This window comes from Sorex fumeus, unplaced genomic scaffold, assembly GCF_029834395.1.
Source record: "Sorex fumeus unplaced genomic scaffold, SorFum_2.1 ptg000019l, whole genome shotgun sequence".
In the NCBI taxonomy this organism is placed as follows: Eukaryota; Metazoa; Chordata; class Mammalia; order Eulipotyphla; family Soricidae; genus Sorex; species Sorex fumeus.
The window spans coordinates 552,596-568,778 of record NW_026606076.1 but is presented as its reverse complement, the minus strand read 5'-3'; the positions used below and the strand labels follow the sequence as shown (position 1 = coordinate 568,778).

At 49.5% G+C, this 16,183-nt stretch overlaps 1 protein-coding gene across 2 annotated transcripts; it reads right to left on the bottom strand.

The window, feature by feature from the left end:
* Nucleotides 1–11,452: 11,452 nt before the first annotated feature.
* On the bottom strand, nucleotides 11,453–15,601 carry LOC130022427 (CD209 antigen-like protein E). Of its 2 annotated transcripts, none has more exons than XM_056113197.1 (8): nucleotides 15,494–15,601; nucleotides 15,291–15,365; nucleotides 15,097–15,183; nucleotides 14,761–14,823; nucleotides 14,421–14,498; nucleotides 13,659–13,810; nucleotides 12,725–12,834; nucleotides 11,453–11,764 (listed from the first exon to the last, which is right to left on the bottom strand). In XM_056113197.1, exons 1-8 carry the CDS (start codon nucleotides 15,531–15,533, stop codon nucleotides 11,617–11,619), a joined length of 753 nt encoding a protein of 250 aa, XP_055969172.1. In that variant the 5' UTR covers nucleotides 15,534–15,601; the 3' UTR covers nucleotides 11,453–11,616. The 2 variants fall into 2 exon arrangements, with proteins under 2 accessions (XP_055969172.1, XP_055969173.1); XM_056113198.1 differs by having other exon boundaries at nucleotides 15,291–15,360; nucleotides 15,494–15,581.
* Nucleotides 15,602–16,183: the final 582 nt, after the last annotated feature.

Below are 16,183 nucleotides of genomic sequence, written 5' to 3'. Positions count from 1 at the left end.
CAGATCAGTGTCCAACAGGACCCCATGCATTTGCTTATTCTGGTGCTAGACACTCAGTGGGAAGAACTGCCCACCGCACCCCTCTGCTCCCTGGGGAAGGGCTCTCACTAGGTACCAGGAGGATGGACAGATAGGTGATAGGTATATGAATGGATGGATGGACAGAGGAATGATGGATGGGTGGGTAGGTGAGAGGATGAATGGATGAGCGGGTGCATGGTTGGATGTATGGATAATGAATGGGTGAATGGGTGAATGGGTGAATGGATGAGGGATGGATGAATTGATGGATGATGGATGTATGGGTGGGTGGGTGGATGGATGAATTGTTGATGGATGGGTGGATGGATGGATGGATGAATTGTTGATGGATGGGTGGATGGATGGATGGATGGATGGATGGATGGATGATGGATAGGTGGGTGGATGGATAGATGGATCGTGAAGTATGGGTGAGTGTATGGATGGCCAAATGGTGATGAGTGGGTACATGGATGGGTGGATGGGGAATGAGAAACAGACCCACACATTAAAAGGAAATCTCATCTGAAGTACACCTACTGTTACCGACACGGAGCAACACCAGGTGGGAATAGGTTTTGTGCCTTGACCAGTTTCCCCGGGTGGCTCAGTGACCGCCATTCTCCTGAGACCATTGCACAGTCAAGTTTGGGCCCGCAGTGACGAGACACGTGGGGCCTCACAGGATGGGGGTGGAGCTGGCTCTTTCCTCCCGACACCAACGAGACCCCGAGTTGCCGCCCACAAATGGCCTCTCTGGCTCCTGATCAAGCTACTTAATGGCCATGATCCTGTGGGGGCCATGTCCTCACAGGAACAAATCTCGGAACCCAGCAGGTTTTGGCAGAAATTCCTCCAGATTTAATTGTTAAAATGTCGGAATTCCAAAATCGCGCAGCCACTGCTGTGGCCGCACAACATCATATGTTATTCATAACCAGCAATAGAAAACAAATTGTCTACAGTTGCCTTTTCGGCAGATCTGAGTCTTGGGGTAAAATCCCAAATAATAATGATAGATCTTGTGTTGAAATATTGAATGTAATCAAAGTAGAGAGAGAGTAATGTGGAAATAATCTGCCCCACAGGTAGGGAGAGGATGCGGGATCAGGGACATACTGGGGGTTTTTTGGTGGTGGAGAATGGGCACTGGTGTTGGGACGGGTGTTTCATCATTGTATGACAGAGACTTAAACCCAAAATCTTTGTAACTGCTCTCACGGTGATTCAATAAATAAATTTATAAAAAAAAAAGGGGGGGGGAAGGAAGGTGGAGTTCATGCCCAATTCAATCAGCCTAATCAATGGTTGAATAAATAGCAATACTCCTACATTTAAAAAAAAAGTTCACACCTACTGTAATGATTCCTGGGCAATTAAATACTCAATAATAGAGGAATATATGCAAAAATATGCAAATATACATTGTCCTAGAAAATATCACGGGAGTCTAGAGTCATAATACTGGAGCTAGGAAGTTTGCCTTGCATACAGCTTACCCAGATTCAATCCCTGGCATCCTTTATGGTTCCCTGAGTTTACCAGGGGGTATTCATGAGCCCAGAGTCAGGACCAATCCCTGAGCGTCGCTGGGTGTGACCTCCAAACCTAATATCTAATATATATGTATATATTTAATCCCAGGTAAAGGTAAAGGCCCTCCCGTTGATCGTCGATTTGCTCGAGCGGGCCCAGTAACGTCTCCATTGGAGACTTTGTTGTTACTGTGTCTGGCATATCGAATACGTCACGGGGAGCTTGCCGGGCTCTCCGAGAGGGGCGGAGGAATCAAACTCGGGTCGGCCATGTTGGCCGCTTGTAAGGCGAACGCCCTACCCGCTGTACTATCTGGCGTCTCCTTGCTCTAGAAACATGAAGAGCATCAAACAGTTCTTTCAGGGCCTTATTTTGGTTGGATCACACCTGGTAATGGATAGGGGTTACTCCTAGCTTTGCACTCAGGAATCACTCCTGGCGGTGCTCAGGGAACCATATTGGATGCTGGGAATCGAACTAGGGTCGGCCGCGTGCAAGGTAAACGCCCTACCCTCCGTGCTATCACTCCAGCCCCTCATTCAGGGTATTGACAAAGAAGTCCGACCATCTCGCCCTTCCTTTTTTATAAAAGACGCCAGCTAGGGGGAGCATTGACTGGACCCCTCCAGGATATCAAGAAGACCTCTGTTTTGCCGAGGGGAGGAGAGTAAACAGAGCCCGTTTCCCCTGCTCATTCTACTAGCGGAGGGGAGCTGCGGAAAAGGGCCAGGCTAGGCAGAGGAAACCTCCATGCAGGCCCAGTGTACTCCACAGGGAGTTGGAAGCAGCCATGCGGCCTCCTTTGCAGTGCTTTTCCAGACACCTGGTGGCTGAACAAAAATGGAATAGGATAAAGTCCGACTCTTTCGTACCCAGAGTGTCAGATCAGAGAGGGGCGGGAGAGCTCGCCATAAACAACTCAAGGTTGGGTCCAACCACCCACGACCCGTGAACCATCCTCTGCTGCAGCAGATTTTGTGGTCGCATGGTCCAGGGAAGCACCTTTCATTGCCAGGCGGTGGTAATGCACTTGTATGAAGTCGGCAGATAAAGAAGCTATGTGTTGTGTAACAAAAGCGATAATCCGGTTAAAAATGCAGGGGCCCACAATAGCAATCAAGAAAAGGGCAGTCAGGGGACCCAACAGTGGCAACAAGTAAGGGAGTAGAGAGTGCCGGGCCCACCGAGAGCTAGAAGACCCACGTCCCGGTTGTCTCTGCTCCAAACCTTTCCTTAGTTCTTCACATGCAGTTTTTAATCACTCCACTGTGGTTAAAAGCAACACTCCTCCCCCAAGGCAGCACACAAACCCCCTCTTTCATAAAGAGCAAGTCCAGTCCCCGGTGGTTTTGAAGAGCAACCTCCGAAAGAAACGTCAGCGAATCCTTGGGGTGAAAGATGAGTTGTTCAAGGCGCTCTAAGTCGGCATCCATGGCGGCACAAAGTGTAGCTAGACCGGAGTGCTGAGAAGCCAGGGTGATGATGCCTGTACCGGCACCCGCAAGGCCAAGGGTGAACAGGGTGGGATGGTAATGGCGGAGACAGGCGGAATTGGCAGGCTGAGGCAATATCACGCAGGGACCAGTAATCATAAAGGGTGGAAGTTGGGTGGTACAAAATACGGGGGACCACCTGGAAGTGCTGACCTTATCTTAATCTCACTTAACATGAGAAAACTGTACTCTGCAGTGCTTCCATAGATATTCAAAAAGCCTTAAAAATGCTCACAATTCAAGCTCTTACAAGGTATATTCACTGGGCAAAAGATCACTTTACATTAGAAGTTAACCAGAAGACATCTTAAAATTCTGATTTCCAGGAAAGCACAAATACAAAAAGATTAAAGCGCTCATAGATTGTTATGAAACATTAAGTATTTCACACTCGTGTGCAAAGCTTTCTGAAGAACAGGGCCAAGTTGATACCTGGTGACAAGGCTTTGCATGAAATAAAGTTATCAAAATAGTAGCATGTACTTTCAAGCCCTGCACAGGCTGATTACCAATATAGTTAGTAAAATTTCCCACATTTTCCATGAAATTCTCCATACTCCGAAGCCATTACAGAAGGCTGACATCTGAGATTAACCCACTTTATAACTCTTAGTAGTTCTAGAAATTTTAGTTACCAGGAGTCTCAGAGATCAGATAGAGCACTGGTAGGGCAAGTTTTGAAACCAATTTTATAACTCTAGAAACTCATGTTTAAACTAAACCATTACTTTTTGAGCCTGTTTTCATGTGTCATAGTTATTTTAACTCACAAGATTTTCTAGGTCAAATATTCTAATCCAATACAAATACAAATATATACAGTAACATAACAGCATAAGACCTATGAACAATCAATTTTTATTTTTCATTTCATTTCATCATCCTGTTATTCGTCGATTGCCTCGAGCAGGCCCCAGTAACGTCTCTTTCATCCTAACCCTGAGATTATATTCAAGGCTCTTTAGGAGAATGAGACCCATCATTGTTACTGGTATTTGGCATATTTGGTACGCCACGGGGAGTTTGCCAGACTCTGCCCTGTGGGCAGGCTACATTCGATAGCCTGCAAGTTTGTCCAAAGTAGGAATGAGATAATAAGATGTCATAAAAGATGTCTGATAAGATGTCGCGCGGCCGCGAATGCTGGATTCCGGGAGCTGGATTTTATAGTCTCTGAGTCTTGGCCGTTGATGGGATTACACGGCGCCAGGGGGCCAGGTGGTGGGTGTGACCCCCGCCTACTGGAATTTGGAGGATCTGGGTGGAGGATGCTCGACTCCAATTCGAGTAGGCTGGGAGATCTCGGCCCCGGAACCCGCGTGAATCTGTCCCTCTGCCAGTACCTTCAGGTGTGCAGAGAGTGGTCTCAGCATGGTGGTGGCTGGTCCTGGAGGTCTTCAGCTGCCTGAGCCCTGGTTGGGGCAGGGAGGAAAGCTCAACCCGCTCCCCTCCAACGAGCCCCGGCGAGGAACAGCCAGGCGTGGGGGCAGACTGCACTGTTCTCGTCCGGGAGCTGGATTTTATATTAAAAAATATATGTTTTTATAAAACATGATAAAACCTTCTTTGGCTTAATTTCAATAATTCTTATACCTAACTTATTTAAAATCATGAGCTCTCTACACCAGATACTTTTAACAATTCCACAAGAATACAAACATGCTTTCAGACACAGAAAAAAATCCTTTTGGGTGTTTACCAAACTTTGATATTATCATAAAAAATAACACTTGGACTATCAATGTTTGTGTAACCATAAGAAAACGTTGTGTATTTTGATGTCTTCTGTACCTCTGTTGTTTTTAAACAGCTAAATTCCTCATTACAATTGACTGAGGCTTGTAAGATAAAGCCTTGTGTTCTCTGAACTTTATTTCACTTTAGTTTCAGGCTCTAGTTCCATAGCTCTTCTAGATAGTACAGATTCTTCAGTTCGAAACAATTTCAACTGTTAATAATCATATAATCATTAATGTTCTTCTAACAAGAAATTTAGTTTGAGAATTCTGCTTTCTCTGTAGGCTCAACCTTCTGATAAGAACTCATTGCTTAACCCTTGTCTAACAGGTTCCCAAAACAACTGCATTTCTTAAATCACTGGGTTGCATATCACTGACTTCTCTAAAATTTCTACTTCTGATATCAGCCTGGTTTCAACACTCGAGTGTTCACATAGACAGACAGACAGACAGACAATGAACTGACTAAAAACACCACACGTACATGTGCACACATCTGCAGTTGATCGATCGATCTGACCCTTCAAAAGATGACAGGGAGAAATTGAGGAACTGAGAAAGGAAGGGACAGTTCCCAGGGCGAAGAAACCTTATCGGCCAATTGGGAACACTGCTCCCCATTTCCCAGCCTGACCAGCCAGTCTCCTGCTTGTTAAAAATGGGTCAGGAAAGCACTTTTGTTGGTATAAGCTGGCAAAATAAACTATGACAAAGATGTTACCATATTTTGGCCAAGGCTAATTCTGAGGCAGGGAGATTCTTATCAGACATGGGAATAGGCTGCCTTAGTGACACACTTCTTTGTTTCTGATGTCAAACAGTTAATCATAAGATCTTACACTTTCCTGCCTCCTCTGCTTTGATACTCCTATTTCTTTTGTTACCTGCAAAGATCTGACTCCAAAATAATCTGGTAATGCAAACTGCCATTCACTGACTATCTTTCCCCACTATACTCAGGCCACATGGTGTTACAGAGGTCAGCAGGATACTCTTTATCTAAACTACCTAGTTGGAAGCTCCTAGGATGTTTTTCTAATTGCAATCAATAATCTATGAAAAAGGATAGTTCCTTGGCAAAACTTTTCTCCAGGTCTATCACTTTGGCCTCTCCCAAGGGGACTCTAACCGCCCTGTAAGTTGGCCTTTACTCAGAGGCTCATTGGATTTGGACGTCTCCACCTGGGCGGGCCTGGCGTTGGGCAGACCCACAGCTGTGTGCCCGCTGAACCTAGTGCTGTGGTCTTAAAAACTTTGCCTCTTAAAAAACAGTTCTGACTTGCTTAGCTTGCTGCCTCTTCCCTGCTTTTTGCTTTTCGCTGGCTTGCAGCTCTTCTCAGGCCTCTTACCTGCCTTTTACACCCCCCCTTTTTTTTCTTTTTTGCCTTACATCTGAACTGCCTTTATTAGCATTTCAATTGACCTCTAGCTGATCTTCTGGTTAGACTGACACTGGGTGGGGAAAAGGATCTTATGCCTGGAAATTGGTCTGCCTCAGTTTCCCAGAATCCTTCTCACTAGTGGGTTTCCTCCTGTCCCTCCCATGGTGGACGGTTACGCAAAACAGAGAAAGAAGGGGTGCCTCTTTGCAGAGACCATTCACACAGAGGTTATCACATTCCTTCCCCATCCCCCCTAGAGATTTCCAAGGGAGCATACCTTCAGAGCAGATTTTCTACAGATTACCTCTTTTACTGGAGCCACAAGGTTTGGTGAGAAGGAACCTTGTGGGGGCCAATCCACACCAAACGAAGTTCATTCTGATGAACAAGAAATGCCAAGCTTACCTTTCTTGATCCTCAAGCCCAGATCCTGAGCTTTCCTGTGGATCTCAGAGAACTGATCAAGAATTAAAGCTCTGGGGGTCGATCGATTCTGACCCATGTTAAACAATCTTAATAAACAGAACCAGGAGAAAGATTATAAGACAATACACACACTAGGGACACACGCACAGATCACACTCCTACACTCGCTAGGACCGGTCCTCCATTCACACAGGTGCGCACCACACTCACCACAGTCACATTGGGATTCCCGAATTTGCCCAAAGGGCGTGAACGTGATTTTCACCTTCAGAGGGTTTAGTTCTTCCAAGTCTTCTCCTGGCGCCAGGTTTTCCAGAACAGATGAGAACCCAGAGAATATGTCCTCCCAATCATGGGCATTGTGACTAGCGGGTATCTCATAACTCAGACATCTGGTTTTGAGCTCCCTATGATTTACAGCTGTGGACACCTGCATTCCTGTGGAGGCTCATAAGGGGAGAGTTATTAGCGGAGGGACAGATCAAGTTACTAATTAGCAGTGCTTCACTCAGGCACTCCCCCATAGGGGCCCAAGTTTTATTTTTTCAATTATAAGAGAACTTCCCACGGTCTGGTAGTGAGAAAGGAGGGGAAGGGAGAGGGAGAGAGAAAGGCGGCGTTTTCAAATGTGGGGGCATGGATGTGCTTGGCTTACGAGTATCTAACAAGGCACAGTTTTTCTTTTGCGGGGGACGCGATTTTATTCTGGGAATCGTGGCTGTGACCCCCTCATCCTGTCACAGGAGACTTCTAGTGGCGAGTGCCCTAGAGGCTTTTAAGTGCTCGACCCGTGCCCGCAGGGAGGAACCGCCAGAAAAAGGAAAGGGGAGGGGGGTAAAGAGCGGAGAAAGTGACTGAGAAATTGAGAGGAAGAGAGATCGGCCCAATAACCGGGCCACCCAAAACAAATTCGGGCTGATGGGAGTTGGGAGAGAACAGAGGGAGTCCTAGAAGGGCCGCGTGACTGTGGAGGAGAGGGGCCAGTAGCCCTTTAAGAAGGTCTCTAACTCTCATTGCCAGTAGTAAAAGGCCAGGACGGGGATTTAAGACAGTCTCCCACACGGCCCCAGCGTCCATTGATAAGGTTCCAATAGGAAAAAGGTCAGGGCGGGGATTTTACAGTCTCCACACGCCCCCAGCATCTCTTATACACACATTTTCAAGAAGAAGGAAGAAATCAACAAGGTCCTTTTTCTTCACCTTGACTTCTGCGATGTTTAAGGGAAGTCTTAAACAATTCCCTCTTAGTCAGGGTCTGCCCTATGACTACTGATGGTGGACCAAGGGACAAGAGTGAACAAAAGAGGGAAAAAGAGAAAACTACAGAGGAGAAAAAAGAAGGAGAAAGACACTCACATGAAAGAGAAAGAAGACGCAACATAAATGGGTCACTGGAATACTGTCCCCCACGTGAATACCTGGGAGAAACAGATGCGAGACATGGGGGAGGCCCGACAAAGGGGCCCACTCAGGTGCTTGTCTGGCCAGTGGGAAACTTAGCCGTAGTGGATCATCCAAAGGTGACTTGCAACAGACGTCTAAGTCAACACCACCATAGACCATATGTTTCCCGTGGAATTGCGGACAGCCCACTCGGATTTCGTAGCCTTTCAGGGACCTTAAGGGTGCCCAGCCGTGGAACCACAGACTCGAATCAGAGGCGAGGACGCCTCTGACCGCTCATTCACTCACACACACATTCCACAGAGGACACGACAAAGGGGCGCCGGGGGGCCTTATCCCTACCAGTGACCGTCTCATACACCTATTATGAGACTGAACACTCAATTCTCCCCTGATGCCATCCTCTCAGCCTCAATTACGAGACGGGAGATTGTATCCTCTCAGCCTCGAACGAGACGGGGATCTCTACCCACTTGGCCTTGAACGAGACTGGGATTTCCAGATTAGGCACGCACTTAGTTTTCCGTGCGTCCCGACGGCCACCGCTTCCTGGAGGGGAGTTCGCAGGTCGTCTCCCAGACACCGCCCCGCGTGGGCGCCAGTTGCGGGGGGGTCCGCCAGACCACTCCTCTGGCCTGCGGAGGTGGCCCTAGGGTCCGTAGGTGCAAGGAGAGACCAACTGAATGAACACAAGACACAAGAGACATAATGAAGTTTAGAAGCAGAGATAAAAAGGGACAGGACAGGACTTTATTCAGGGCTGCAGGGGTATTATATACTTTGTGACGCAGGAAACTATGCTTACATCACAGAAGGCAATTACATCACGGTTAGGAGAGTTACAAAGACTACATGTTTCATATGCTTGGTTAATCAGTGTCAGTTACTTCTTATTCTTGGGCTAGCTGTGACAAATGTTTTCTTTTAGATAACAATCCATAGCTCAGAATATGCATAGGCTGCGGTCAGAGCAGACGCAGTACCAGATTAGCGCAAGTCAGGACCCGCTTTTTCAGGGTCACGTAGGCGAGGATAACCATACATAGCACATGCACGGAGGCCCTTGGTCAGTTAAATGGCCAGCTTCAAAATACGGTCTTGACGCTGTGATCTTCAGCTCACATTATCAGATCCTCCGCTTACCCTCCAGGAAGAGACCCACTTCACTCTCTGATGATGAAGTCTGACAGATCAATGTCCAACAGGACCGCATGCATTTTCTTATTCCAGTGCTAGACACTCAGAGGGAAGAACTGCCCACCGCACCCCTCTGCTCCCTGGGGAAGGGCTCTCACTAGGTACCAGGAGGATGGACAGATGGGTGATAGGTATATGAATGGATGGATGGACAGAGGAATGATGGATGGGTGGGTAGGTGAGAGGATGAATGGATGAGCGGGTGCATGGATGGATGTATGGATAATGAATGGATGAATGGATGAAGGATGGATTAATTGATGGATGATGGATGAATGGATGAGGGATGGATGGGTGGGTGGGTGGATGGATGGGTCAGTGGGTGGGTGAGTGGGTGAGTGGATGATGGATGGGTGGGTGGGTGGATGGATGAATTGTTGATGGGTGATGGATAGGTGGGTGGATGGATAGATGGAGGATGAATGGCCAAATGGTGATGAATGGGTACGTGGATGGGTGGGTGTGGAATGAAAGACAGACCTGAAGAACAGACATTCAAATGAAATCTCATGGGAGGGATACTGGGATCAGTGGTGGTGGAGAATGGGCACTGGTGGAGGGATCCGTGTTCAATCATTGTATAACTGAAACCCAAGCACAAAAATGTGTAAGTCTACAACTGTACCTCATGGTGTTTCACTAATAAAGCTTAAAAAAAAGTTTTAAGATAAGTACAGAAGAGTCTTACCAAAAAAAAAAAGTTCACACCTACTGTTACCGACGTGGGGCAAGCCCAGGTGGGAATAGGTTTTGTGCCTTGGCCTGTTTTCCCTGGTGGCTCGGTTGCCACCATCCTCCTGAGACCACTGGACAGTCAGGTTTGGGCCCGCAGTGACGAGACACGCGGGGCCTTACAGGATGGGGGTGGAGCCGGTTCTGTCCTCCCCGCGCCAACGAGACCCCGAGTTGCTGCCCATAAATGACCTCTCTGGCTCCTGATCAAGCTACTTAACGGCCATGATCCCAGAGACGCAGGAACAAATCTCGGAACCCAGAAGGTTTTGGCAGAAATTCCTCCAGATTTAATTGTTAAATTGTCGGAATTCCAAAATCGCACAGCCACTGCTGCGGCCGCACAACATCATATGTTATTCACAACAAGCAATAGAAAACAAATTGTCTACAGTTGCCTTTTCGGCAGATCTGAGTCTTGGGGTAAAATCCCAAATAATAATGGTGGATCTGGTGTTGAAATATTGAATGTAATCAAAGTAGAGAGTAATGTGGAAATAATCTACCCCACAGGAAGGGGGAGGATGTGGGATCGGGGGCATACTGGGTGTTCTAGTGGTGGAGAATGGGCACTGGTGAAGGGACGGGTGTTTCAGCATAGTATGACCGAGACTTTAACCCGAAAGCTTGTAACTGCTCTCACGGTGATTCAATAAATAAATTTATGAAAAAGAAAAAAAAGGTAAGGTGGAATTCATGCCCAATTCAATCAGCCTAATCAATGGCTGAATAAATAGCAATACTCCTACATTAAAAAAAAGTTCACACCTACTGAAATGACCCCTGGGCAATTAAATACTCAACAGTAGAGGAAAATATGCAAAAATATGCAAATAGACATTGTCCTAGAAAATATAACGGGAGTCTAGTGTCATAATACAGAAGATAGAGAGTTTGCCTTGCATACGGCTTACCCAGATTCAATCCCTGGCATCCTATATGGTTCCCTGAGTTTACCAGGGGGGATGCATGAGCCCAGAGTCAGGACTAACCCCTGAGGGTCGCTGGGTGTGACCCCCAAACATAATATACAATATATGTATATATATATTTAATCCAGTGGCATCTGCTTGCTCTAGAAACATGAAGAGCATCAAACTGTTCATTCCGGGCCTTTTCTGGGGGGGTCACACCTGGTGATGCACAGAGGTTACTCCTGGCTTTGCACTCAGGAATCACTCCTGGCAGTGCTCAGGGAACCATATGGGATGCTGGGAATCTAACCAGGGTCGGCCGCATGCAAGGCCAACGCCCTACCCACCGTGTTATGACTCCGGCCCCTCATTCAGGGTCTTGACGAAGAAGTCCGACCATCTCGTAGGTGGGCAGCCAGCTGTTCTTTTGACATCCCGTGGAATCCGCTGGGCTACACTAGCACACGACAGGGACGAATGGAGAGGTTACTGGTGCCCACTGGAGCAAATCGATGAGCAACGGGATGACAAGTGACACGAGTGATACAGGGGATATATATTTGACATCTCTAAAAGTAAGAGAATGGAAGCCATGGCGGAGGCATAGACACAGTTCCACGTGTAAATTTATTAAGGGGAATGACAGGAGGCAGGTGCAGGTTGAAACCGTCCATAGGAGGGGGTTGTCGCTCGTCTACGGGGGGATGGACCATAGCTTGGGGGAGGGGAGCAGAAGAGCAGTGGGCAGAGGGCATGACCCCAGGGTGCCCAGTCAGAGCCAGAGCTCGGGGCAGGGGGAGGCTGGCTTCTCACAGACCCAAGGAAGCTCTGACTGACACTTGACGTCGTTCCAGCCGCGCTCCAGCACCTGCACGCAGTCCTCATTGCCAGAGTTGTTGGGTTCTCCTGGACTCCAGAAGCTATGAGGACAGGGGAGGTCCGAGCCCCTTCCTTAGCCCACCCCCACCCCCATCTCCCAGCCCATCTGGACCCACGTGGAGGAGGTGGGAGTCGGGAGATATCTGCAAAGCCACGAGGGCAGAGAAGGCGCCCCCATGCGGGCAGCGTGAGCACGTGTGGACCGAACCACCTCGGAATAAAAGTTCAGTAGGTGCTGGGGCTGGAGCAATAGCACAGCGGGTAGGGCGTTTGCCATGCACCTGGCGGACCCAGGTTCGATTCCCAGCATCCCATATGGTACCCCGAGTACCGCCAGGAGTAATTCCTGAGTGCAGAGCCAGGAGTAACTCCTGAGCATCGCTAGGTGTGACCCCCAAAAGCAAAAAAAAAGTTCAGTGGGTGCCATGCTGGGCGCTGGCCTGGCACACAGGCAACCCAGGTTTGATTTCCCGCATCCCAAAAGGCCCTGAGCACTGCCAGGAGCAATTCCTGAGTGCAGAGCCAGGACTCCAACCTGAACATTGCCGGTGGGCCCCAGACACCCCCAAATAAACAAAAAACAAATGGCAGCACCCCAACAATAGCAACAATGCTATTGTTAATGGCAGTAACAATAGCATAGCCAGGCAAGCCTTTGCTTTGCACACAGCTGACAAGGGTTCGATCCCCAGCATCCCATAAGGCCCCCGAGCACCGCCAGGAATAATTCCTAAACGCAGAGTTAGGAGGAACTCTGGCAATGCTCAGGATGTGACCCAAAATAAAATAAAATCAGTAGGATAGCCCCACCTCCACCCCCTGAGGGTGGTGCCAGGATTCCACTGTTCCCCCCACTTGCTCAGGGGGGCTCTGAAGCTGAAGGTGAGGCTCCCTCATACTCTTCGAGGCCATTTTGGGGGCATCACCTGAATTGGAGGGAAGGTTTCCCGGGTCTCCCCCACCCCCACTGCCCACCCCAGCCAGTGTCTCTGAAAGTTTACCTGATATTGAGGGGACTTCCGTCTATCCACTGCCAGGACCCCTCTTCGTGATGGTCGCTGAGGCCAATCCACAGACCCTTCTTCTGCACTTCCCAAAATTGTAGGAATTTCTGGAGGTGGAAGCATCCAAGGATAGGGGTCGGGGGGAGGGGCGTCCGAAGGAAGACTCCCAAACGCACCCCTTCCCTTTCCTGTTCCCAGAGCGGTTCTTCTGGGGGCCAGTCTACCTTGAACCTCCAAACTTGCCCTGCGCGTGGAATCGCATGTGTGTTTCAGTAGGACACGTGAGGGGCTAGAGTGATGGACGTTTGCCTTGCATGTGGCCGATCCCACTTCGATTCCCAGCATCCCACATGGTCCCCTGAGCACCGCCAGGAGTAATTCCTGAGTGCAGAGCCAGGAGTAACCCCTGCACATCCCAAAAGCAAAAAGCAAAAAATAAAATAAAATAAAATCAGTAGTAGGTGTGAGAGCATGTGTGTATATCGTGAGCAAAGACCTCATGAAGACCTCCTGTCTGTCCAAAAATTAAATAAATAAATAAATAAATAAATAAATAAAAAGCTCCTAGGGCAGTAACAATAGCATAGCAAGGCAAACCTTTGCTTTGCACACAGCTGACAAGGGTTCGATCCCCAGGATCCCATAAGGCCCCCGAGCACCGCCAGGAATAATTCCTAAACGCAGAGTTAGGAGGAACTCTGGCAATGCTCAGGATGTGACCCAAAAGCTAAAAAAAAAAAAAAATGTTCCTTTTCTCTATGTTTTCTCTCTGGGACACGCCTCATGAGCCCGCCGCTTCTTCCTCCAGGAAGACTTCCCTGAGTGACTCTCCCCTGACCACATCCGAACCCCTGAGTCTCCCAATCGCAGGAGATAGAGGAAGGTGGGAGAGAGGGTCTTGAGAGCAGCCAAGGACGCCCGGCCAACACACCTCCTCCGGGGCACTGTTGACGATCACCAGCTGGGAATTCGTGCGCCGACAGGCGGACATAGCATGAAACCAATCTCCTGCGGACCTGGAGTACAGGTAGCAGTTTCCCCGAAAGTGCTCCCAGCCCCAGGGGCAGGCACGGCAGAGCCTCTCTGGGAAGGAGAGAAGGGAGTGGGTCAGATCTCAGAGACTCGAGCCTGGGGTCAGCTCAGCGCGTGGGACCCGCAGGGAACAGCTCCGACCCACACAGCCTTCCAGACACCTTTATTTTATTTTATTTTATTTTGCTCGAGTTTATTTTATTTTATTTTTTTATTTTGGGTCACACCCGGCGATGCACAGGTGTTACTCCTGGCTCTGCACTCAGGAATCACTCCTGGCGTGGCTCGGGGGACCCTATGGGAGGCTGGGATTCAAACTCGGGTTGGCTGCACGCAAGGCAAACGCCCTACCCTCTGTGCTATTGCTCCAGTCCCTTCCAGACACCTTTAGCCTAGAAAATGGGAGCAGGGCTGGAGCAACAGCACAGCGAGGAGGGCGTTTGCCTAGCACGCGACCAACCCGTGTTCGATTCCCAGCATCCCATAGGGTCCCCCAAGCACCGCCAGGAGTAATTCCTGAGTGCAGAGCCAGTAGTAACCCGTGAGCATCGCCGGGTGTGACCCAAAAAGAAAAATAGGAAAAAGAAAAAAGTGGGAGCAGCCCTTCCGTCCCAGCACCCCACACACAGCCCCTCCAGACTGGGACCTGACTCGAACCTACCCAGGGAGTCGTTTATCCGGGAAAGCTGCTGGTTGACCAAGTGCAGACCGGCCTGGATCTGTTGCTCACGTGCATCAGCTGCAGACGAGGACTCAGAGATTAAGCACCAACGATAGAGGCTCCCTCCCGCCCCCCAGAGCATGCTGGGTGGGTCCCACAGAGACTCGAAGCCCATTTTACAGATGAGAAGAGTGAGGCTCACAGAGCCGCATAGCCCAGTGAGCTCTCAGGGCTCCAGCACGCATACACCCCCCCCAGCTTTCCCCCGGAGCTGGGTGGTCCCTCCAGGCACTGAGCTGGGAACCCCCCAACGCTGGAATGTGTGATATCCACTCCTCACCTGAGCTCTGGCTCCTCTGATGGGCCCCAGGCCAGCTCTGCAGGGTCTGGTGGACCCTAGAGACTACAAAGCAACAGAGAAACCCCCTTGAGTGGCCCCTGAACCGTGTGTGTGATGCCACCTCACGACTGGAGGTTGCAGAGAGCCAGGAAGCAGAGCAGCCTGCCATGGCCGGGAAATCGGGCTCAGAGAGAGTGTGTCAGAGCTGCAACACCACAGAGCACGGGACACGGAGCCCAAACCCTCAGCATTTGGGGGGACCAGGGAGAAAAGGGTCAAGGACATCCTAGCGGGAAAAGCCAGTGTGAGCCTGGACACACAGTTCCCAGGACTCACCGCGGGCCAAGATGGTGATGAGGACCAGGAAGAAGATCAGGCTGATTAGAAGCTGAAACAGAGACAGGCTGACCCGGGGCAGGCGCCCTGCGGAGTGGCCAGGGGCAGAGCTGAGACCAACGTTCCTAGTTCCTATTCCAGAGACGCCTCCCAGAACCCCACACCCTTCGCCAGGTGGCTGACACACTCCCTACCTGACCACCTCCTCACGTTCTGGAATATTCCAGCCTCCTCCTCAGCCATGTTCACATCCCCAAACGTGCCCTGCTCTGATCGGGACAGACACATACTGAGTCTTTCCCTAGATAAACCCAACTCCCCGGAATGAGAGCTGGAAGCCAGCCTGGGTTTCCCCAGCACCCCAAAGCTCCATGCTCCCCTTATCTTCCGGCCTCACCTTGGTCCCTTGGTCCTTGGGGGTGAAGCATCTCCCCCATCCTCTGGTCTCCCTGCTCCACCGCCTCCCACGGACTCTGGTTTTTATAATCCAGAGCTTGATCCCTGATCTGGCCCCCGTCTCCGTCAGAAAGGAGAACAAGGAAGAGCTTGGTGTCCTCACTTTTCCCCGAAAAGTCACTGGGTGTGTGGGTGTGTATGTGTGGATGGAATGGGGGTGGGGGAAAGGACCGGAAGAGAAAACTTCCTGACACAGCTGGAGGGAGAACGTTGGGCAGGGCAGATCTTTCTTTTCCCTTTTTTTTTTAAAAAAAAAAAAAGAAAAAAAGTCATGACCCAGTCCAAAGAGTCAAACTCAGGGACATGCTCCGTGAGGTTCTGGGTTTTGCTCGGTCATCAATGCCTTTCAGTGCTCAGGATCCTGGACCCATCAATGGAGGGGTTCCTGTTGGCCTAGTGTCATTCATTTAAAAAAAACCACCCAACTCTCCTGATGGACGGGAGCGGGGAAGGTGAGACATTGATGAATCCTGTGAAAAGGTTTGTGAAGGTTTGGAGGTGGGACCAGGTACATAAAGCAACACTTGAATCCTTTATTTCTCTCCTAATGCTATTGGAGCTGTTACTTGGCTACTCCTGGCTCTGTGCTCAAGGGATAATTCTGGGCGCTTTTTTTTCTTTTTGGGTCACA

Bases quoted from the DNA above. Each gene is read 5' to 3' on its own strand.
- LOC130022427 (XM_056113197.1), bottom strand. From the start codon at position 15,533: ATGGGGGAGATGCTTCACCCCCAAGGACCAAGGGACCAAG. The intron at 15,366-15,493 runs GTGAGGCCGGAA...TGTCCCGATCAG, and splicing joins CCAAGGACCAAGGGACCAAG to AGCAGGGCACGTTTGGGGAT. The intron at 13,811-14,420 runs GTAGGTTCGAGT...TCTCCTTCCCAG, and splicing joins CCGGATAAACGACTCCCTGG to AGAGGCTCTGCCGTGCCTGC.